Source organism: Mustela nivalis (genome assembly GCF_964662115.1).
Source record: "Mustela nivalis genome assembly, chromosome: 7".
Lineage (NCBI taxonomy): Eukaryota > Metazoa > Chordata > Mammalia > Carnivora > Mustelidae > Mustela > Mustela nivalis.
Genome location: NC_139026.1, coordinates 36,848,658 through 36,873,675, shown reverse-complemented (window position 1 = coordinate 36,873,675; position 25,018 = coordinate 36,848,658). Strand labels below are relative to the sequence as shown.

The window sequence follows — 25,018 nt, the reverse complement described above, 5'->3', positions numbered from 1 at the left end:
AAGGCAAAGATATAACTTTCAATAAATTCTAGAGGCTTTCTGGCTGAAATTCAGAAAATCCTTCTTTTCAAGTGATATATAACTCCTCCCCTCTTTCAGTCTAACCCTCTTTCTATACTACCACCTGCTAAAACTTTTTTTTCCAGCTGCTAAACCTTTTAAAACCTTGCTTGCCTAGATAATTTCTGCTACTAATCCTTTTTTTTTTTTTTTTCCTGCCACTCATCCTAATCTTACATTTGGACTGAGGTGCCAATAAATGAGACTTTTAGGAACTCAGATCCTAACAAAGATACTGAACTTGACCTCCCACCTGATGAAAAAGTATAACTGATGGAATCTTCAACGAATGGTCATTCAGAATTATCATTTGGTCAAATAAAACCCCGAGACATTTTTTTAAGAATACTTACTTAGCCAAGTCAACTTCAAAAAAGCACCAGGCAATGTAATAATATGGAGATGATCTAACCACTGGTAGATAGATATGTACATACAGAATAAAAGAAATTGTTTCAACTGTTGCTATAAATGTTTTTGAGAAGACAAAGCACTATTACCCGTTTTTTCTTTAAGGAGAAGCTTCAAGAATATGTACAAATTAGCTATTAGAGACATGCAAAGAACAAAGAGCTTTATTTAGCTGGGTTACATAAATATCCTATTTAAGTTGAATCTATATATATTTTGTATATTGTTACAATGAAACTGTGTAGCAGCAGTTGATTTTAAAACGGTGATCAACAACCTCTCCCCAGATATTTTCTTATTAACTACAAATGGCTTATTGGGATCTGATACATAGTCCTTAAATCCAAGGTTATGATAACTGCAAAGATTTTTTTCACATATTTACTTTGGAAACCAGTTATTATTTTTTTTTCCCAAAACTAAACATACTCTTACCATATCATTCGGTAATTGTGTTCCTTGGTATTTACCTAAAGGAGTTGAAAACTTAAGTCTACACAAAAACCTGCATACAGATGTTTATAGCAACTTTATACATAATTGACAAACCTTAAAAGCAACCAAGATCTCTTTTAGTTGGTAAAGGGATAATCTGTGGTATATCCGGACAATGGAATAGTACTCAGGGCTAAAAAGAAATGAACTACCAAGCATTGAAAAGAGATGGAAGATCATTAAGTGCATATAACTAAGCAAAAGAAGCCAATCTAAACAGGCTACGTATTGTGTGATTCCAACCATATGACACTCTAGGAAAAGGCAAAACTATAGGGACAGGAAAAGAGCAATGGTTGTCAGAGGTCAACAGGGGGAAAGGATTGAATAGGCAGAGCAGGGAGGATTTTAATGGCAGTGAAAAATGCTCTGTATGATACCATAATGATGGATACTTGTCAGACATTTTCCAAACCCAGAATGCACAACATCAAAAGTAAATTATAATGTAAACAATGGAATTTGGGTGATTAGTATGTTTCAGTATAGGTGCATCAACTTTAATATGCTGCTGTGGTGAAGGGTGTTAATGATGGGGGAGGCCACGCATGTGGGAGGCCAGGGGATATTCGGGAACTCTCTATACTTTGTGTGAACCTTCAACTTTGCGTGAACTTAAAACTGCTTCCAAAATTTAAGTAAACAAAGACTGAGACACGTTTACTTAGTTATAATTTTTCAGTTCCACAAAGAATATGAATTCTGTGGTGCCTGGGTGGTTCAGTCAGTTAAGCGTCTGCCTTCAGCTCAGGGCATGATCCCAGGGTCCTGGGATCCAGCCCCATGACCGGCTTCCTGCTCAGTGGGGAGTCTGCTTGTCCCTCTCCTTCTGCCCTTCCTCCCCTTACTCCTGCTCTCTTCTTGTGTGCTCTCTCTCTCTTTCTCAAATAAATGAAGAAAATATTTTTTAAAAAGAATAAGAATTCTCTTACTTTGAACTTTATTTTCATGGGTACACTTTAAGTTCACCCAAAGATCAGAACCCCAAAGAAAGGCTTAGTCAAGAAATAGAACACAACATTATTAACGCTTTAAACACATTCCAATGGAAAAAAATGTCTCCTCTTAGAAAAACAACAACAAAAAGAAATTTTGTACTTTAAAATGCTTAGTGGGAAATGACTCCTTTAGAAAAATTGTTTTTTTCTACAAATAAACTGTAGTTATGAACACTAGACATTGTATTAATTGTAAAGGAAAGTCAAACCTAGAGAAATAAACCGAGTAATAGGTAGACTGAAGTTTAATTGAACAGGAAATCAAATGCTACCGATATGTTCAGTTTATTTAGGAAAATGATAATCCACTGATCTTTAGAATCCTAATGCAGAGAAAGAAGAAAGAAAGAAAGAAAGAAAGAAAGAAAGAGAGAGAGAGAGAAAGGGAGGGAGGAAGGGAGGAAGGAAGAGAAAAGATTCCTTTTGAAACGTCCTAATGCGTTGGGGAGAGAGTCCCACATAAATCAATAAGAAGGATGGAATAATACATAAGACCACAAAAGTAAGGCTCTCAAAATAGTAGCTAACTACAGATGCACAGATTAAATAACAAATGAGGCAGTGGCAAATGAAGTAATTTAATCCCTTCCTTTAAGGGAGAATTAGTAAACTAAGGGAACCAGAAAAGAGGAATTTTTTTTTTAATGGTTAACAATAGTTTGTGGAAGAAGAAACATCTTAACCAGAAATAAATTCTAGCGTTAGCACTTTTTACGAAGATGCTGCCACTGTTTTTATGAAGATGCTTATTTCTTTTTTATAACAAGTTTTTAAATTTTAATTTCAGTATAGTTAACATAGTGTTGTATCAGTTTCATGTGTACAATAGAGTGATTCAACACTTCCATATACACTCAGTGCTCATCAGGGTACAGGAACTCCTTAATCCCCGTCACCTGTTTCACCCATTCTCCCACCCTCTCCCCTCTGGTGACCGTCAGTTTGTTCCCCACAGTTAAGAGTCTGTTTCTTGGTTTGCCTCCCTTTTTCCCCTTTGCTCGTTTGTTTTGTTTCTTAAATTCCACATATTGGTGAAATCGTATGGTATTTGGCTTTCTGTGAATTACTTCACTTAGCATTATACTCTCTAGCTCCATCCATGTTGTTGCAAATGGCAAGATTTCAGTTCGTTCTGTTTTGTTTTGTTTTTTGAGAGAGAAAGAGAGCGCACACAGATGCACACCCATGAGTGAGGGGAGGTGAGGGGCAGAGGGAGAGGTGGATTTTTTTGGTTATGTTGTACACCTGCAACATGTGAATTTTTTTGGTAAAATTTTTTAATTTAAATTCGATTTAATTAACATACACTGTATTATTAGTTTCAGACGTATAATTTAGTGATTCAGTAGTTGCATTTAACACCCAGTGCTCATTAGGTCAAGTGCCCTCCTTAATGCCCATCACCCAGTTACTCCATTCCCCCACGCACCTCTCCTCCAGCAAGAGAATCTTAAGCAGGCTCCATGTAGAGACTGAGGCAGGGCTCAATCTCATGACCCTGAGATCATGACTGAGCCAAAAATCAAGAGTCAGATATTTAGCCAACTTAGTCACTCAGGTGCCCCAAGATTTCATTCTATTTTAGGGCTGAATACTTCTCCATTGTATGTCTAACCACTTCTTTACTGTTTATCTATCAATGGACTCTTAGTCTGATTCTATAGTCTGGTTACTGTAAATAACCTTATGCAATAAACATAGGGTTGCACGTATCCCTTTGAATGAGTGTTTTGGTATTTTTTGAGGAAATACCTAGTAGTGTGATTACTGGCTCTTAGGGTAGTTGTGGTCTTTTTTTTTTTTTTTTTTTGAAGATTTTATTTGTATGCGTGTGAGAGAGAGAGAGAGAGCGCGCACACACAAGCAGAGGCAGCAGCAGGCAGAGGAAGAAGCAGGCTCCATGATGAGCAAGGAGCCCCAAGTGGGACTCGATCCCAGGATGCTGGGATCATGACCAGAGCCGAAGGCAGCCACTTAACTGGTTGACTGAGCTACACAGACATCTCAGATAGCTCTCTTTTTAACTTTTTGAGGAATCTCTACACTGTTTTCTGGAGTGGTTGTAACAGTTTGCATCATCCATCAACAATTTAAGAGGATTCTCCTTTCTCCACATCTCCACCAGCAACACTTGCTGTTTCTTATGTTTTTGGTTTTAGCTATTCTGACAGGTATGAGGTAATATCTCATTGTACTTTTTATTTGCATTTCCCTGACAATTAGTGATGTTAAACATCTTTTCATGTGTCTGCTGACTATCTGTGTCACTTTGGAAAAAATTTCTTTTCATTTCTACCCATTTTTAATTGTCTTATTTATTTTTGGGGTGTTGAGTTATACGATTTTTAAAATATATTTTGGATATAACCCTTTATCAGATATGTCATTTACAAATATCTTCTCCCATTCTGTAGGTTGCCTTTTAGCTTTGTTCATTGTCTCCTTCACTGTGCAAAAGCTTTTTATTTTGATGTAGTCCCAATAGTTCATTTTTGGCTTTGCTTCCCTTGCCTCAGGAGACATATCTAGAAAATGTTGCTATGGCTGATGTCAGAAATTACTGCCTATGCTCTCCTTTAGCATTTTTAGGGTTTCAGATCTCACATTTAGATCTTTAATCCATTTTGAATTTATTTTTTAAAAAGATTTTATTTATTTATTTGACAGAGAGAGATCACAAGTAGGCAAAGAGAGAGATGGGGAAGCAGGCTCCCTGCTGAGCAGAGATCCTAATGTAGGGCTCAATCCCAGGACCCTGAGATCAGAACCTGAGCTGAAGACAGAGGCTTTAACCCACTGAGCCACTCAGGTGCCCCTGAATTTATTTTTGTGTATGGTGGAAGAAAAAATGAAACTGGTTCCAGTTGTACATGGCTGTCCAGTTTTCTCAACACTATTTGTTGAAGATACTGGTCTTTTCCCCATTGCGTATTCTTTCTTCCTCTGTAAAAGATTAACTGACCATATACTTTTGAGTTTATTTCTGTGATTTCTGGTCTGTTCTACTGATCAATGTGTCTGTTTTTATGCCAGTACCATACTGTTTTGATTACTAAAGCTTTGTAATATAACTTGAAGTTTGGAGTTGTGATACATCCAGTTTTGATTTTCTTTTTCAAGATTGCTTTGGCTACTCAGGATCTATTGTGGTTCCACATAAATTTTAGGATTGTTTGTTCTAGTTTGTGAAAAATATTGTTGTTATTTTGATAGGGATCACTTTAAATTTGTAGATTACTTTGGGTAGTACAGACATTTTAACAGTATTTGCTCTAATCCATGAACATGGAATATCTTTGCATTTCTTTGTGTTGTTTTTAATTTCTCTCATCAGTGTTTAATAGTTTTTGGAGTAGAGGTCTTCCAATTCCTTAGTTAAGTTATCCCTACATATTCTATTATTTTTTAAAAGTGCAATTGTAAATGGGATTATTTTCTTCATTTCTCTTTCTACTGCTTCATTTTTAGTGTATAGGAATGCAACAGATTTCCATACATTGATTTTGTACCCTGCCACCTTAATGAGTTCATTTATCAGTTCTAGTAGTTTTTTGGTGGAGTCTTTAGGATTATCTATAAACAATATCATGTCATCTGTAATTAGTAGAAGTTTTAGTTCTTCCTTACCAATTTGGACATTTTTTCCTTCTTTTTGTTGTCTAATTGCTATGGCTAGACTTCTAGTAGTATGTTGAATAACAGTGGTGAGAATGGACATTCTTGTTTTGTTCCTGACCTTAAGAAAAAAACTGTTTTCCATCACTGAGTATGATACTTACTATGGGTTTTTCATGTAAAGCCTTAATTATTATGTTGAGATATTTTCTCTCTAAATCTACTTTGTTGAGGGTTTTTATCATGAATGGGTATTGTACTTTGCCAAATGCTTTCTCTTCATCTGTTGAAATGATCACGTGTTTTTTTAACCCTTTTCTTATTGATGTGCCTTATCACATTGATTTGTGAATATTTGATTACCCTTGCATTCTGGGGCTAAATCCCTCATGATCATAATTTTTAATGTATTGTTGGATTTGGTTTGTTAATATTTTGTTGAGAATTTTTGCATCTATGTTCATCAGAGATATTGGCCTACAGTGCTCTTTTTTTTGGGGGGGGGGGTAATGTATTTATCTGGTTTTGGAATCAGGGTGATACTGGCCTCATAGAATGGATTTGGAAGTTTAGTTTGTATTTTTTGGAATGGTTTGAGAAGAATTGATATTACCTCTTTTTCAAATGTTTGGTAGAATTTGCCTGTGAAGTCATCTGGTCCTGATCTTTTGTTTGTTGGGAGTTTTTGATTATTGATTCAATTTCATTGCTGATAACTGGTCTGTTCAAATTTTCTATTTCTTACTGCTTCAGTTTTAGGTTATACATTTCTGGGAATTTATCCACTTCTTCAAGTTTGTCCAATTTGTTGGCATATAATTTTTCACAATATTCTCTTAAAATTGTATTTTTTTTAAAGATTTAATTATTTGACAAAGAGAGATCACAAGTAGACAGAGAGGCAGGAGAGGGGGAGGGGGAAGCAGACTCCCTGCTGAGCATAGAGCCCGATGTGGGACTCGATCCAGAACTCTGAGATCATGACCTGAGCTTAAGGCAGCGGCTTAACCCACTTAGCCACCCAGGCGCCCTTAAAATTGTATTTCTGTGGTGTTGCTTATTATTTTTTCTCTTTCATCTGTGATTTTATTTGGGTCTTTATTTTATGAGCCCAGCTGGATGTTTATCAATTTTATTGACCTTTGAAAAGAATCAACTCTGAGTTGCATTTATCTCTTCTACTGGTTTTTGTTTGTTCATTTATTTTTAGTTTCTTATCATTTATTTCTGCTCTAACCTTTATTATTTCCTTCCTTCTGCTGGTTTTGTATTTTGATTGTTATTTTTCTAGCTCCTTTAGGTGTAAAGTTAGATTGTTTATTTGAGATTTTTCTTGCTTCTATCTTGCATTGCTATAAACTTTCCTCTTAGAACCATTTTTGCTGTATCCCAAAGACTTTGGACCACTGCATTTTTCATTTTGATTTGTTTCCATTTAATTTTTTATTTCTTCTTTGATTTCCCCATTGATTCTTCTCCTCCTCCTCCTCCTTCTTCTTCTTCTTTTTTGGTGATACCATTTTTCTCTATTTTTTATTATTTATTTATATTTTTTTCTTTTTTTAAATTTAATTTTATTTTTTCAGTGTTCAAAGATTCATTGTTTACGCATCACACCCAGTGCTCCATGCAATACATGACCTCCTTAATACCCACCACCAGGTTCTCCCAACCTCCCACCAACCTCCCCTCCAAAACCCTCAGTTTGTTTTTCAAAGTCCACAGTCTTTCACGGTTCATCTCCCCCTCCGATTTCCCCCAACTCACTTCCCCTTTCCTTCACCCAATGTCCTCTGTGTTATTCGTTATGCTCCACAAGTAAGTGAAACCATATGATACTTGACTCTCTCTGCTTGACTTAGTTCACTCAGGATAATCTCTTCCAGTCCCATCCATGCTGATACAAAAGTTGGGTATTCATCCTTTCTGATGGAGGCATAACTCATTTTTAATTTAGTAGCATGTTATTTAACTGTCACTATTTGTGCTCTCTCCAGATTTTTCTTGTGGTTGACTTCTGGTTGTACAGTATTGTGGTCAGAAAAGATGCATGGTATGACTTCAGTCTTTTTTAATTTGTTGACTTGTTTTGTGGTCTAGTATGTGATCTATTCTGGAGAATGTTCCATGTGCACTTGAAAAGAATGTGTATTCTGCTCTTTTAAGATGGAATGTTCCAAATATATCTGTTAAGTCCATCTGATCCAGTGTGTCATTCAAAGCCACTGTTTTCTTCTTGATTTTCTGTTTGGATGATCCATCCATTGATGTAAGTTAAAGTCTTCTACTATGATTGTATTACTATCAGTTAGTTCCTTTATGTTTGTTATTAACATGTATTTGGAAGCTCCAATGTTGGGTGCATATTTATAACTGTTCTATCTTCTTGTTGGATTGTCCCCTTTATTTATTATATAGTGTCTTTCTTTGTCATTTGTTGCAGTCTTGGTTTTAAGTCAATTTTTCTAGTATAAGTATTGCTACCCCAGTATCTTTTGACATCCATTTGCATGACAAATGTTCTTCCATCTTTTCACTTTCAACCTGCCAGCATTTTTAGGTCTGAAATATATCTCTTGTCAGCAGCATATAGATCACTCCTTTTTTTTCTTTAAATCCAATCTGTCACCCTATGTATTTTGATTGGAGCATTTAGTTTGTACATCCAAAATAATTATTGACAGATATGTATTTATTGCCATTTTGTTACTTGTTTTACAGTTGTTTTTATAGTTTTTCTCCAATTCTTTCTTCTCTCCTCTCTTTCATGATTTGTTGGCTTTCTTCAGTCATATACTTGGATTTCTTTCTTTTTGTTCTTTGCCTATCCATGACAGGTTTTTGATTTGTGGTTACCATTAGCAGTCTATATTACGTTGATGGTTGCTTAAGTTTGAACCCATTCTTTAATCCTCTCCACATCACATATTAGGCATATGGTGTCACATTTTATATCCTTTTATTTTGTGAATCCCTTGACTAATTTTTACAGATATATTCTCTATCTTTAGTTGTAGAGTTCGTTTGTCAGTCTTCAGATCATTTTCTGGGTTACTTTCACTTATGTGAGTGTTAACAAGTTCTATCCACGGGATGAGATAAGCTTACATTCCTCCTACTCTACCACCTTCCCCTGCTGCTCAAGATGTCTATTTCTTCTGAATGTTGGTATATACTTGAATTAAATGCACCTCTTAATTTCTTACAAATTAACAATTATATTAAATACATTATTAGGGTCAGCAAGGAAACATATAAAAGGGTATCAACTTAATTAGTCTAGGCCAAGATTATAACTGGGCTCTACTACCCTATGGTAACAAAGTTGAGTTCCTAGAGGGACCTGGGTTGTCATTGAGGGTATATGTATGTATTTTCAATGAAAACAAATATCACAGAACCATAGTTCATTTCAAATCTATTCAGTGTGTTAAATCATTAGTCCCATAGTGTCAATAAATGTTATTTTGTTTTAATTTATGTTCTATATTATTTTTTCTATTTATGCTAATCAAACATTTATGAAACACTTTCTATTTATCAAGAAAAGTACTAAGATCTAGATATAAAACAGTGGGCAAAAAAAGATACATTTCTTGTTCTTATATAATTTACAATCTAATGAAGGTAAGAAAGGCAGTAAAATGAACAAAAATACAGAAGAAGGATGGTAGAGATGTTCATGGTAAAAGTAAAGAGGGTTAAATGTTATGGGACAATGGTATGGAATGAGGAGAATGTTCCAGAAGAAAGGAATAGCAACTATAAAGGAAAGAGCAAGGAATATTCAAAAAACTGGAAGTCTTGTATAATGAAACATGCAGTAGGTGAGAATGTCGAGGAAGGTGGGGCATTGTAGATAATATGGAGTATCTTGTTCTTTATCTTAAGGACAACTGAAGGGTTTGAAAAAGGGTTCCTTTACCTAAGCACACTGGGTTTTAAAAAAGTTTTCTCTGATTGCAATGTTACTTTGGATTAGATGGGAACCCATGTACCCTGAGAAAACCAGAAAGTATTATTGTCATCTACATGAGAATCTATTGAAATGTGCAAGAAGCTGATGACAGTAGAGAACTGGATAGATGTGAATCATATTAGGAAGCCAACAGATTTAGCTAGAGCCAGAAAAATGAAAAAAAAAAAAAACCAACAAAAAAACTCTATTGTTCAAAATAGTAAAGAAATGTTCATCCACTGAGAAAAAAACAAGAATAGTTTCCTGATGTTTGAAAGACTATAAATTCACCTGACACAGTTAGGTTCTTCACTGGGGTTAGTCAAGTTAATGGTAAGTAAAGACTATTAATATCACTGGGATTTGAGAACATATATATTAAGTTAAAAATTGAAATGATCAACATTTCTCAATGTTTGAATTGATAACTTGTACAACTTCAACTCTATAATGTAATCTACTCTTTGGAAACCATTTATTATCCAGTGTGGTGATAGTGCATTTTTTCATATCTAGTATGAAATAATTCAGTTCTAGTTAATTTCACTCTGATGTCCAAATACTTTTAAGGAGCTGGCTGCATATTAATTGCATGCTATTTAGTACCTTTATGGCAGCTGTTAAATGTACCTTAAGAATATACCTTATTACCACAAATATCCTTTAAATAGTAAATTTTAATGTAAAAAGTGCTTTAAAATTCAAAAGCTCCTAGGGATCCCTGCTACTCTGATTTAATTATGTCATTTTTAGTATCAAGCTCTTCTAATCCTTTAAAACCATCAGTGATAATTGAACTCACCTGATTTCTTTGTTGATGGCATCCAACTGCTCCTGAAGCATCATGGCTAGCGTCTGGGCATCAGAATGACCACTTGGGGAGAGAAGATCCATTGAACTAAAAATAGTTTCTCTGTCATCATCATCAATATCAGACATTTCTGTGTCACTTTCAAAAGGGTGGCTGCTTAGCACTCCAATTTGCTGAGTTCTATTCCACTCATGATCTCCAAGAGATTTCACCTGTGTGGGAAATGAGTAATTATCATATGTATGTATTGCTCATTATCAAAGCACTATTCTGAAAAATATCAACAAAAAGCACACATGTTTTTATAGTTTACCTAGCAAAAGCAGAAATGATTATTACCATTTTAATGCATTGTTTCAATAAAATATTTCCTTGAATTCTTAAGTATGGCAGATACTATCAGCATAAATATCAAGATTTTAATAGGAATTATGACGAACTGATGCATGATATCTAGTTCAACCCCAATTCAAGTTAACAATTACTTTAAAGTATCTATGTTTGAAACATTTTTCCTTCTTTCCAAATATAACAATCTCTTTTCACTTGTACTAAAGCATTTCCATCTCTTATACTAATTAGTCTTACCTACACTTTCTTATTATAGGCTGAGAGTGCAAATATTATCACACTAGTTATATGATAATTCTCTTTGCAACATTCATTTACATAGATTCTAACAAAGCATAATCAAATTAATATTGAAAAGTGATTTAATTTCATCTCTACTGTTCTGATCACTTAAATGCTTCATTGATTTTTTTAAGCCCAAGGCACACTAATTCACATGACTATGTTTTTTATTTGATATAATAAATCCCTCCTGTGAATTAACATCTTTTTTAGGAAGTAATCTCTACATCCCATGTGACCCTGAGATTAAGAGTTGCATGCTCTACTGATGGAGCCAGCCAGGTGGCCCTACAGATAATATACCTATAGGTGTTTTTCAAGATGTTATCTGGGGGTAGGAGAGAGAGGGAAGTAAGAGAGAAAGGACCTAGAGTTTTCTGTCTTATGAAATTGGTTTTCATTTTTGTGATTATGTAAAATGATTTTCTGGGGAGGAATCATATGATATTTACCAGAGTATTTATTTAAGATTTGAGGACCTGAATTAGCGTTTGTGTTATAAATTGTTTTGGTACCAAGTAGCCCTAATTTATTTGTCATATACAAATGAGAAAAGAACTAAGATGGACTTGATTGTTTTTTCATTTGTTCACTTCTGATTCACTCATTTAACACATACTAAATACCTACTATGAAAGATTAATTTATACGTGACACAGGTACCAATTAAAAACCACAAGGTAGGGGGGGCGGAGTCAAGATGGCAGAGAAGTAGCAGGCTGAGACTACTTCAGCTAGCCGGAGATCAGCTAGATAGCTTATCTAAAGATCGCAAACACCTGAAAATCCATCGGCAGATCGAAGAGAAGAAGAACAGCAATTCTGGAAACAGAAAAACAACCACTTTCTGAAAGGTAGGACCGGCGGAGAAGTGAATCCAAAGCGACGGGAAGATAGACCCTGGGGGGAGGGGCCGGCTCCCGGCAAGTGGTGGAGCAACGAGCACAAAATCAGGACTTTTAAAAGTCTGTTCTGCTGAGGGACATCGCTCCAGAGGCTAAACCGGGGCGAAACCCACGTGGGGTCAGCGTGGCCTCAGGTCCCACAAAGTCACAGAAGGATCAGGGGTGTCTGAGTGTCGCAGAGCTTGCGGGTATTGGAAGGGGAAAGCCGGCTACAGAGACAGAGCCGACAGTTAAGCTCACAGCTCCGTGTTACCTTGAAATGGTCGCAGGCTCGGTGAGCTCGGAGTGCGGCCGGAGGTCAGGCAGACGGGAGTAACTGGGCGCTGTTCTCTGAGGGCGCACTGAGGAGTGGGGCCCTGGACTCTCGGCTCCTCCGGGCCGGAGACCAGGAGGCCGCCATTTGTATTCCCGTCCTCCGGAACTCTACGGAAAGCGCTCAGGGAACATAAGCTCCTGAAAGCAAACCCGAGCGGATTACTCACCCCGGCCCCTGTTAAGGGCGGTGTAATTCCGCCTGGGGCAAAGACACTTGAGAATCACTACAACAGGCCCCTCCCCCAGAAGATCAACAAGAAATCCAGCCAAGACCAAGTTCACCTACCAAGGAGTGCAGTTTCAATACAAAGGAGAGCAGCAGAATTCCAGAGGAGGAGAAAGCAAAGCACGGAACTTGTGGCTTTTTCCCTGTGATTTTTTTAGTCTTGCAATTAATTTGATTTTTTTTTTCATTTTTTGTTTTTTTTCTCGCCTTCTGGTATTTTTTTTTTTAACTTTTACCTTTTTCTTTTTTAACATTTTTTAACTACTTTATCCAATATATAAATTTTTCTTTTTTATATTTTTCTTATTTGTTTTCTTTTTTTAATTCTTTTTTTTTCTTTTTTTCTCCTTTTTCTTTTTTTTTTTTTCTTTCTTCTTTTTTGAACCTCTTTTTATCCCCTTTCTCCCCCCTCACGATTTGGGATCTCTTCTAATTTGGTTAAAGCATATTTTCCTGGGGTTGTTGCCACCCTTTTAGTATTTTACTTGCTCCTTCATATACTCTTATCTGGACAAAATGACAAGACGGAAAAATTCAACACAAAAAAAAGAACAAGAGGCAGTACCGAAGGCTAGGGACCTAAACAATACAGACATTGGTAATATGTCAGATCTGGAGTTCAGAGTGACAATTCTCAAGGTTCTAGCCGGGCTCGAAAAAGGCATGGAAGATATTAGAGAAACCATCTCGAGAGATATAAAAGCCCTTTCTGGAGAAATAAAAGAACTAAAATCTAACCAAGTGGAAATAAAAAAAGCTATTAATGAGGTGCAATCAAAAATGGAGGCTCTCACTGCTAGGATAAATGAGGCAGAAGAAAGAATTAGTGATATAGAAGACCAAATGACAGAGAATACAGAAGCTGAGCAAAAGAGGGACAAACAGCTACTGGACCACGAGGGGAGAATTCGAGAGATAAGTGACACCATAAGACGAAACAACATTAGAATAATTGGGATTCCAGAAGAAGAAGAAAGAGAGAGGGGAGCAGAAGGTATACTGGAGAGAATTATTGGGGAGAATTTCCCCAATATGGCAAAGGGAACGAGCATCAAAATTCAGGAGGTTCAGAGAATGCCCCTCAAAATCAATAAGAATAGGCCCAAACCCCGTCACCTAATAGTAAAATTTACAAGTCTCAGTGACAAAGAAAATCCTGAAAGCAGCCCGGGAAAAGAAGTCTGTAACATACCATGGTAAAAATATTAGATTGGCAGCTGACTTATCCACAGAGACCTGGCAGGCCAGAAAGAGCTGGCATGATATTTTCAGAGCACTAAATGAGAAAAACATGCAGCCAAGAATACTATATCCAGCTAGGCTATCATTGAAAATAAAAGGAGAGATTAAAAGCTTCCAGGACAAACAAAAACTGAAAGAATTTGCAAATACCAAACCAGCTCTACAGGAAATATTGAAAGGGGTCCTCTAAGCAAAGAGAGAGCCTACAAGTGGTAGATCAGAAAGGAACAGAGACCATATACAGTAACAGTCACCTTACAGGCAATACAATGGCACTAAATTCATATCTCTCAATAGTTACCCTGAATGTTAATGGGCTAAATGCCCCTGTCAAAAGACACAGGGTATCAGAATGGATAAAAAAACAAAACCCATCTATATGTTGCCTCCAAGAAACTCATTTTAAGCCCGAAGACACCTCCAGATTTAAAGTGAGGGGGTGGAAAAGAATTTACCATGCTAATGGACATCAGAAGAAAGCAGGAGTGGCAATCCTTATATCAGATCAATTAGATTTTAAGCCAAAGACTATAATAAGAGATGAGGAAGGACACTATATCATACTCAAAGGGTCTGTCCAACAAGAAGATTTAACAATTTTAAATATCTATGCCCCCAACGTGGGAGCAGCCAACTATATAAACCAATTAATAACAAAATCAAAGAAACACATCAACAATAATACAATAATAGTAGGGGACTTTAACACTCCCCTCACTGAAATGGACAGATCATCCAAGCAAAAGATCAGCAAGGAAATAAAGGCCTTAAATGACACACTGGACCAGATGGACATCACAGATATATTCAGAACATTTCATCCCAAAGCAACAGAATACACATTCTTCTCTAGTGCACATGGAACATTCTCCAGAATAGATCACATCCTCGGTCCTAAATCAGGACTCAACTGGTATCAAAAGATTGGGATCATTCCCTGCATATTTTCAGACCACAATGCTCTAAAGCTAGAACTCAACCACAAAAGGAAGTTTGAAAAGAACCCAAATACATGGAGACTAAACAGCATCCTTCTAAAGAATGAATGGGTCAACCGGGAAATTAAAGAAGAATTGAAAAAAATCATGGAAACAAATGATAATGAAAATACAACGGTTCAAAATCTGTGGGACACAACAAAGGCAGTCCTGAGAGGAAAATATATAGCGGTACAAGCCTTTCTCAAGAAACAAGAAAGGTCTCAGGTACACAACCTAACCCTACACCTAAAGGAGCTGGAGAAAGAACAAGAAAGAAACCCTAAGCCAAGCAGGAGAAGAGAAATCATAAAGATCAGAGCAGAAATCAATGAAATAGAAACCAAAAAGACAATAGAGCAAATCAATGAAACTAGGAGCTGGTTCTTTGAAAATATTAATAAAATGATAAACCCCTGGCCAGACTTATCAAAAAGAAAAGAGAAAGGACCCAAATAAATAAAATCATGAATGAAAGAGGAGAGATCACAACTAACACCAAAGAAATACAAATTATAAGAACATACTATGAGCAACTCTACGCCAACAAATTTGACAATCTGGAAGAAATGGATGCATTCCTAGAAACATATAAATTACCACAACTGAACCAGGAAGAAGTAGAAAGCCTGAACAGACCCATAACCAGTAAGGAGATTGAAACAGTCATTAAAAATCTCCAAACAAACAAAAGCCCAGGGCCAGACGGCTTCCCGGGGGAATTCTACCAAACATTTAAAGAAGAACTAATTCCTATTCTCCTGAAACTGTTCCAAAAAATAGAAATGGAAGGAAAACTTCCAAACTCATTTTATGAGGCCAGCATCACCTTGATCCCAAAACCAGACAAGGATCCCATCAAAAAAGAGAGCTATAGACCAATATCCTTGATGAACACAGATGTGAAAATACTCAACAAAATACTAGCCAATAGGATTCAACAGTACATTACAAAGATTATTCAGCACGACCAAGTGGGATTTATTCCAGGGCTGCAAGGTTGGTTCAACATTCGCAAATCAGTCAATGTGATACAACACAGCAATAAAAGAAAGAACAAGAACCATATGATACTCTCAATAGATGCTGAAAAAGCATTTGACAAAGTACAGCATCGCTTCCTGATCACAACTCTTCAAAGTGTAGGGATAGAGGGCACATACCTCAATATCATCAAAGCCATCTATGAAAAACCCACCGCAAATATCATTCTCAATGGAGAAAAACTGAAAGCTTTTCCGCTAAGGTCAGGAACACGGCAGGGATGTCCATTATCACCACTGCTATTCAACATAGTACTAGAGGTCCTAGCCTCAGCAATCAGACAACAAAAGGAAATTAAAGGCATCCAAATCGGCAAAGAAGTCAAATTATCACTCTTCGCAGATGATATGATACTATATGTGGAAAACCCAAAAGACTCCACTCCAAAACTGCTAGAACTTATACAGGAATTCAGTAAAGTGTCAGGATATAAAATCAATGCACAGAAATCAGTTGCATTTCTCTACACCAACAGCAAGACAGAAGAAAGAGAAATTAAGGAGTCAATCCCATTTACAATTGCACCCAAAACCATAAGATACCTAGGAATAAACCTAACCAAAGAGGCACAAAATCTATACTCAGAAAACTATAAAGTACTCATGAAAGAAATTGAGGAAGACACAAAGAAATGGAAAAATGTTCCATGCTCCTGGATTGGAAGAATAAATATTGTGAAAATGTCTATGCTACCTAAAGCAATCTACACATTTAATGCAATTCCTATCAAAGTACCATCCATCTTTTTCAAAGAAATGGAACAAATAATTCTAAAATTTATATGGAACCAGAAAAGACCTCGAATAGCCAAAGGGATATTGAAAAAGAAAGCCAACGTTGGTGGCATCACAATTCCGGACTTCAAGCTCTATTACAAAGCTGTCATCATCAAGACAGCATGATACTGGCACAAAAACAGACACATAGATCAATGGAACAGAATAGAGAGCCCAGAAATAGACCCTCAACTCTACAGTCAACTAATCTTCGACAAAGCAGGAAAGAATGTCCAATGGAAAAAAGACAGCCTCTTCAATAAATGGTGCTGGGAAAATTGGACAGCCACATGTAGAAAAATGAAATTTCCTTACACCACACACAAAAATAGACTCAAAATGGATGAAGGACCTCAATGTGCGAAAGGAATCCATCAAAATCCTTGAGGAGAACACAGGCAGCAACCTCTTCGACCTCAGCCACAGCAACATCTTCCTAGGAACAACACCAAAGGCAAGGGAAGCAAGGGCAAAAATGAACTATTGGGATTTCATCAAGATCAAAAGCTTTTGCACAGCAAAGGAAACAGTTAACAAAATCAAAAGACAACTGACAGAATGGGAGAAGATACTTGCAAACGACATATCAGATAAAGGACTAGTGTCCAGAATCTATAAAGAACTTAGCAAACTCAACACCCAAAGAACAAATAATCCAATCAAGAAATGGGCAGAGGACATGAACAGACATTTCTGCAAAGAAGACATCCAGATGGCCAACAGACACATGAAAAAGTGCTCCATATCACTCGGCATCAGGGAAATACAAATCAAAACCACAATGAGATATCACCTCACACCAGTTAGAATGGCTAAAATAAACAAGTCAGGAAATGACAGATGCTGGCGAGGATGCAGAGAAAGTGGAACTCTCCTACACTGTTGGTGGGAATGCAAGCTGGTGCAGCCACTCTGGAAAACAACATGGAGGTTCCTCAAAATGTTGAAAATAGAACTGCCCTATGACCCAGCAATTGCACTATTGGGTATTTACCCTAAAGATACAAACATAGTGATCCAAAGGGGCACATGCACCCGAATGTTTATAGCAGCAATGTCCACAATAGCCAAACTATGGAAAGAACCTAGATGTCCATCAACAGATGAATGGATCAAGAAGAAGTGGTATATATACACAATGGAATACTATGCAGCCATCAAAAGAAATGAAATCTTGCCATTTGTGACAACATGGATGGAACTAGAGCGTATCATGCTTAGTGAAATAAGTTAAGCAGAGAAAGACAACTATCATATGATCTCCCTGATATGTGGAAGTGGTGATGCAACATGGGGGCTTAAGTGGGTAGGATAAGAATCAATGAAACAAGATGGGATTGGGAGGGAGACAAACCATTAGTGACTCTTAATCTCACAAAACAAACTGAGGGTTGCTGAGGGGAGGGGGTTTGGGAGAAGGGGGTGGGATTATGGACATTGGGGAGGGTATGTGCTTTGGTGAGTGCTGTGAAGTGTGTAAACCTGGTGATTCACAGACCTGTACCCCTGGGGATAAAAATATATGTTTATAAAAAATAGAAAATTAAAAAAATAAACAACACAAGGTATCAAGGACCTGTATATAAATACGGACAATTAAGTTATATAGTACTCAACACATAAAAGTGGTTGGGGAGAACAAATTATACTTAGGGCACAAAAGAACTATATTTCTTCTTTGTAAAATGCAACTCTAAACTCACAATATACGTAACTAAGAAACTGATCCAATGAATGAAGACTGACACTGCAGTTTATCCTGTAGTGTTCTCTATAGAGAAAGTTTATAGATAAAGTGTTCTCTAGAAACACTTTCAACAGTCTATGTACACTTTCCTCAAACTTTTATTAAAATAGTAATTATAATTAAAATATTTAACTAATTTTAATTAACAATATGAATACTATTGCACAAGTGCCCAAGCAAACTCAAAGTCCATTTGTTTGTCAGTACAGTATAAGGCATAAAAAAGCATGGAAATTGAAACCACACAAACAGAGATTCAAGTTTGGGTCTATCACTTTGCTGTTATACTGTGTAATGTTGAACACTTAAAATTTCTAAGCCTTGATCTTTTTATGTCTGAAGTTAGCATAAAAATAGAACCAAATTTATAAGTTTATGTGGATACACGCACGGGGACTGCTTATTTCTGGCACAAGCAGTGGTTTTGCATTATAGTCTTAAAAATATGTCATATGTCACGTTTAACACTAAAAATGCTAGCAGTTTGAATTCTCACAGTATTAAAATTCTATCTAAGATGGAGGAAGATATTTTCTTAGAATCATCAAAGACTTGAAATTCAAAAAAAAAAATTAACCTTTGGCTCATCCCTTCGCACACCCATGCGGCCTCTCCTGGGTCTTCTTATTACTTTAGTTGTTCTGTAATCAGTCTGGCTGTCCACTAGGGAGCCAACAGAATACCGCAACTCAGCTGAGGTGTCTAGATGAGTTCTGGAAAAAGGAAAGATATGAAATATGACTAATCACAAAGGTTAAACTTCCCAGCAAATCGCTATCACCTGCTTAATTGTCAATAAAAAATAAAGCATAAACCCTCAAGAAAAAAGAAAAATTCAAGGAAGAAAACTGATGAATTGCCATGACTCTTTGAGGTCTCTTCTGAGGCGTATGCCAGAAATTCCAGTCTTAGGTTCATTCTTGAAAGTGAAGTGAATTTTCTATTTAGAATACAAAGGATCTGTTCATTATCATTTTCAGTTGCGGTAGTAAAATGAAACATGTTGAGATTGACAACCAAGATGGCTTAAATTCTGGGAAATGTTTTTTGTTGAAGTATTTAGATAACATATCAACATATGTTATTCATTGCTGTATCTGTTGTAAATATTCTCCACTAACCTAACAGTAAAACATGTATAATTTGGGGGTCCTAGAATTCCCTATCTCTCAGAGTTCTATTTGTCAATTTAGGACAGTAACAAAATACTTAAAATGAGATTGACTTAAGGTTAATACTCTTATTTTTTAATAAAATAGGATATACCACCAGATAATTTTTCAGCTTTTGTTAAGACATTGTTTCAAAAAGATAAAGAAAAATCTTTTAGTAAGCACATTTGATTCTGAAATCTGCTTAGAGATGAAATATTTGGAAAATTCCAATAGAAAAATATTATTACACTGGTTTTCAGGGAACATTATAGTAAAGTACACTGTAATCAAAGTGTAATAAAGGTTTCTCTAGACACATTATTTACATATAGATTTACAACAAATTCAGTTTATTGCTATAATAATGATGGTAACAGTGACAGCATGCTGTCCTATAAAATGATCTATCATCAGTAGGAAATATGCTTAATGCTATATCTTATCTTGAACTGGGGCTCCTGATGATCTCCTATGCTCTATTAGTTATCTTTGTGGAAAAAGAAAAGGGAAAAAACAAGCATTTCCAAATGATAGTCAAGATTAGAAAAGGTTAGGTAAGGCCGTGGCTTTTGCAACAGTAGAAGGCACTGCTCTAACTGATGCAAATCCTTGTTCTGTCAAATAGAACTTTAAAGCAAATGAACTAAGAAATCATCCCCTAAGCAAAGGACAGCTATTCGTTTTTATAGCAGTGAACTTGGAATGTAATCAAGCAAACTGGTTTTATTATGGATTAGTCATATATAAAAACTAACGAGCCAGGTCTTACTCATAAAAAGGACCTCTCTCAGTCTCTGTAACAGTGTCTATGTTTCATGAAGAAAAAGGTCAGATTTTGTCACCACTGTATGCTTAAGGAGGTATTCCTAGCATATAATAAATACCTGATAAATATCTGGTAAGATATGAATGAATGAAATTATTATATAGTCTAAATGTCAACCTCAGAACATTCTAGATACCTTTTTTCTGTCACTGCTTGAGTAATATCTCTATGGTCATCAGAGTGGAGATTCTAAAATTATAACTCATCACTCTAGGAGTTTTGTTGTTTTGTTGTTTTATCTCTCAACTCCAAGTCATTTATAAACCTGTGAACCAAAACACATATCTGCTCCTATCAATGCACTGCTTAAAACTCTTCAATGGCCTTATATGCCCCTCGACAATCCAGAACCCTCTTTCTTACTCCAGATTCACTTCTAGTTACTATCTGTCTTTTCTCTCTCCATCCAGTCATACAGAATTCCTTTCAATTTCTTGAACAACTCACACTTTTCCTCTAATCCCAGGCCTTTGAACACACTGCTCTTCCTGCTGGAAATAGTCTTCACACATTTAGGTGGTTAACATTCTTAAAGTCTTAGATTAAAATTCCAATTATCTTATACTACTGTTGCCCCTTGTATTCTCTCTATTTTAACTGTCCTCACAGTATCCCTGTATTTCCCATCTGAAACATGTATTTTTCATCACCATTACCACTGTATCTCCAATGCAATTATCTTTCAAGTAGAAAGTGCTTAACTGATCTTGAAAGAACAAAGGCCTGAACCAACATCCACTGTAGAAGAGCCCATTGCTTATACTTCATCTAAAGCAGTTACTGCTCACGTCTCTCCTTTCTATTCAACTCCGTTTGGTACATTACTAACAGAAATCAGAATCAATATTTCCATACATTTCAACTTTTAAATAATTTTTGGTGTACAGTACTTTTAGTCACTTGAAGGTCTTAGTTACAATATAGTCACTGGTTCCCTTAGACACGAGCCTGTGCAGTTTCCTCACTTGAATCTCCTATTACTTTTGCATATAATCTCACCAGAGAACTTCTATAGATAAACCAAGTCTGAATTTTCTTAGAGAACATCATTTACCCATCTCTCTGATTCCTAAAATATCTTCCACTGTCCTTTCCACTGACCCAGATCCCACTGTTCTTCAAAGTTGAACCAAATCAGACCTTCTCCAGACATTCTGGAACTCAATTTATTATTAGATTAGATTCTAGCACAGGATATTAGTTACTGATACTGACCAACTTTAGCTCATCTCTTCCTACCTGTCTGTCTATAGATCTATGAAATTCTCATGCATCTTCTGTTTTCTCTATTATTTCTTTTTAAATTGTGCACTCAGAAGCATGGATGTTTGATAAAAATTGCTGTTCAATAAATATTGTTATCTTTTAACATATTATAAATTCCATCCCATTGTTTATCTATCACCAATTTCTATAATACTTTATACTTGTGACTTAACTGTTTACAAAATTCCCTTTGCTCATTTGTCGCAAAGTAAGCTTGTGAAACAGTCATAAAAATATTATTTTATATACAATTCAGGTCAAAAACATATGAAATTTGAACTTATTAAGGAAAATGGACTTTCCAAAATCAAACAGCTAGTAATTGTTTGTCTTAGACCCAGGGATGTCAGTCTTCTTATTCTTGGTTTAGCTTTGTTTCTACTACAAGCTGTTCTGTCAAAGAAGAATTATTCTATATGTACTTCCCAAGTTTCCACAATGATCCTTCATTGTGGATTAATGACCCATTATTAGGCTGTCCATGAAGACTTCCTGCATTGATGTAATTTTAGACAATACTTCTACAACTCTGTCTTTCCCCCAATCATATATGTATATATTTAATTCCAGTATAATTAATGTACACTGATATTAGTTTCAGCTGTACAATACAGTGATTCAACAATTTTATACATTATTCAGTACTTATGACGATAAGTGTACTCTAAATCCTCTTCACCTATTTCACCCATACCCCTATCGACTTTCCCTCTGATAACCACCAGTTTGTTCTCTACAGTTGAGTCTGATTTTTTTGTTTGTCTCTCTCCTCACACCCTATCTCCCCTTTATAATTACAACTCTGTGTTTCTGAGTCCAAAGATCAACAAACCAACAAAATGGCCATTTGGTTCTATTAAAAAATACTAAGTTTGTTGGCTGGATGTTGCACATTTTATGTATTTACTCTGTTGATATTTTATCAGCTCTTGTCCTTCATCAACATGCTCATCATCATCATCATTATCACCATGAGAATATATACCACTGAATTAAAAATAGTTTCAGTTCAGATATATAAATCATAACAAAGCATTTAGAAAAATAAACAAGATTTCTAAATTAAAGACTTAAATTTTGTAAAATTCTTTGGGTGTTTTTATGCCTGCAGAACTGCGTTTCTTATATTATACTGATGGTAGAAATACTCAAAATGCTGAACTTTATTTTTATTACTATTTTACATTAAATAGAATATAAGCATCTTTATTTTTATTAATACTTACATTATTACTTTTATTAACACATATTAAAGATGATATAAGCACCTTTTGAATTTTGTAACTTGGATTTTTCCTTTGAGTATCTGAAAATGCTTTATTAGATACTGACTCATTCAATGATATGTATTGTGAGTATAATATACCAATGTTTATTTGTTTGTTTTAGGTGCTGAGATTATAGTAACCGAAAAAAACAATAATTCCAGCCCGTGGAGCTAACTTTCTTAGGATAAGCATAAGACCAAGAAAAATGAACTTCTAAAAGTATGTGGTGGTCAAAAGTTTCAGATAGCTGATATGATTATGTTGTCTAATAAATAAATGATCAAATGAGTAAATCCTTGTAGATCTCTTATTAACCTTATTTTTAAAAAGGCCCTAAGCACAAAACACAATTATATGTAAATTAACAAGATTGGTCTATATATCTAGCGAATAAATAATCATGTCATTGTTTCTTACTTCCAAGATGAGATACCGAGTCAAAGAAGATGAGTATGGCTAGATGTACTTGTTTTTAATACTTGTATAATTTCTCCTTCACTCTGTATTTACAATTAATTTAACAAAACAGGTAGGTGCTAAGGGACTGTCATCAATGATATTTCTTCAGTAACTTTAAACATTGAAAACATTTCTGCATGTAAAGAGGTGTCGCCTCTTCCTAGAATGAGATGTAATCTCCTTATATAAAGTTCTATTTCATTTAAGACTCTTTTTATGTATTTTTAGCTATGTAATTACAAGCAGAACACAAAAGGTAATAATTTAAACTTTTTTGCAAATTTGCAGAACAATTTACTAAATTAGAGAATTATTTTTGAATACAGAAACAGTAACTCAGTAAGGAGTGAACAGAGGGTAATGCCTGCTGAGCAATAAGAGGTACTTATTTATTTTGTTTGAGGCCATATGGAATCACAAGAAATTCATCTTGATTTTGGTGAGTTATAGATAGGATTTTAATTTAATGTTACCTTGATATTGTGGGTTCAATTAAAGAGCCAGTTCTCATTTTCAATTGGTCAAGTTCAGATCTCAGCTTTTCAATTTCTTCTGCTAATCTTTCCTAAAAATCAAAGAAGTTTTACTCAGAAAATATGCAATTGCCAATTATACCAACATTCAATTATGATAAACCAAGATACCAAGCTTAATGGATTTTTAAAAATGGAAAACTGATGGATATCATTTTATTAAAGATTATTAGACATGACAGTAAAATATGCTTGATTTTTCTCCTTGTAATGAAAATGTTAATAGCAGAAATAAAGAAAAAATTATCTATATTGTCCGGCATTCACTAATCCTAAATTTTTGCAAACATGTGGGACTACTAAGATCATGACTAGCTATGTATATGTCACCTCAAAATGCAGAGCCATAATCATAGCCAGGTAAAAAATAAAGAAAAGGTCTTATTTATGCAGAAAGTGAAGCACTTTGATTATTCTATAAGTGTTATAGTACACATGGATGAAGAGAAAGAAGAATGGGAAAAGATGAGGAAAAAAATCATTACCAAATATGTTAAAATTATCAGCTTGATATTGATAGAATTATTTGTACGTCTAAAAAAATTTTCTCAGGTTGGTAGTACAGTTTCAGTCTTTTAAGATAAGGGTTGTCTTATAATCCTTTTTTTTTTTTTAAGATTTTATTTATTTATTTACAGGCAGAGATCACAAGTAGGCAGAGAGGCAGGCAGAGAGAGAGGAGGAAGCAGGCTCCCTGCTGAGCAGAGAGCCCAATGCGGGACTCGATCCCAGGACCCTGGGATCATGACCTGAGCCGAAGGCAGAAGCTTTAACCCACTGAGCACAACTTAAGTTGTGCAAATGTAATTTCTACTTGTGGATCTGAGCTGCAGCAGCCCGGAGAGAGCTAGGCAAACCATCCGAGACTGCCAACTGATAAGTGATAAGATTCCTCGTAATGTACGATTTTTTTTTTTAACCTGTTGATTATGTGTCTATTGGTATAAATGTAGTAATATCCTCCACCTCAATTTTCTTGGAGTAACAACAATCAGTTGGTAGGAGCCCGCCTGCTTGGAGGTGACAAGTGTTAACAGTATTTCTGCTCTGATCTTCTAACCATTTTGGTTTCTTTAGACAGGTTTTTAGGAGAGTAGAGGCTTAAAGTTAGGATGTAGACTTTTAAAAAAATTATATACTCAGTTCTTAGAGCAATGGAATGGGAAGCAAGGAGTTGTTGATAAATCTGAGATTCAAAATACTGGCTTTAGAACTTTAAAAAGGTATCTAAACATGCAGCCGTTAAAAGTTTTCATGGATATTTGAAGGGGGGAGAAAATCTATTTGTAATAATTGTTG

General features: G+C 35.6%; 1 protein-coding gene across 16 annotated transcripts in view; it reads right to left on the bottom strand.

Annotated features, from left to right (window-relative positions):
• The window catches only part of PPFIA2 (PTPRF interacting protein alpha 2), a 488,573-nt gene that overhangs the window by 79,460 nt on the left and 384,095 nt on the right, over positions 1-25,018 (bottom strand). For all 16 annotated transcript variants that reach the window (XM_082742763.1, XM_082742772.1, XM_082742771.1 and 13 more), the window contains 3 exons: positions 23,660-23,751; positions 18,791-18,926; positions 10,340-10,560 (listed from right to left, as the gene is read on the bottom strand). In XM_082742763.1, the coding sequence (XP_082598889.1) occupies positions 10,340-10,560; positions 18,791-18,926; positions 23,660-23,751 (449 nt within the window). The remainder of the gene's footprint in view (positions 1-10,339; positions 10,561-18,790; positions 18,927-23,659; positions 23,752-25,018) is intronic.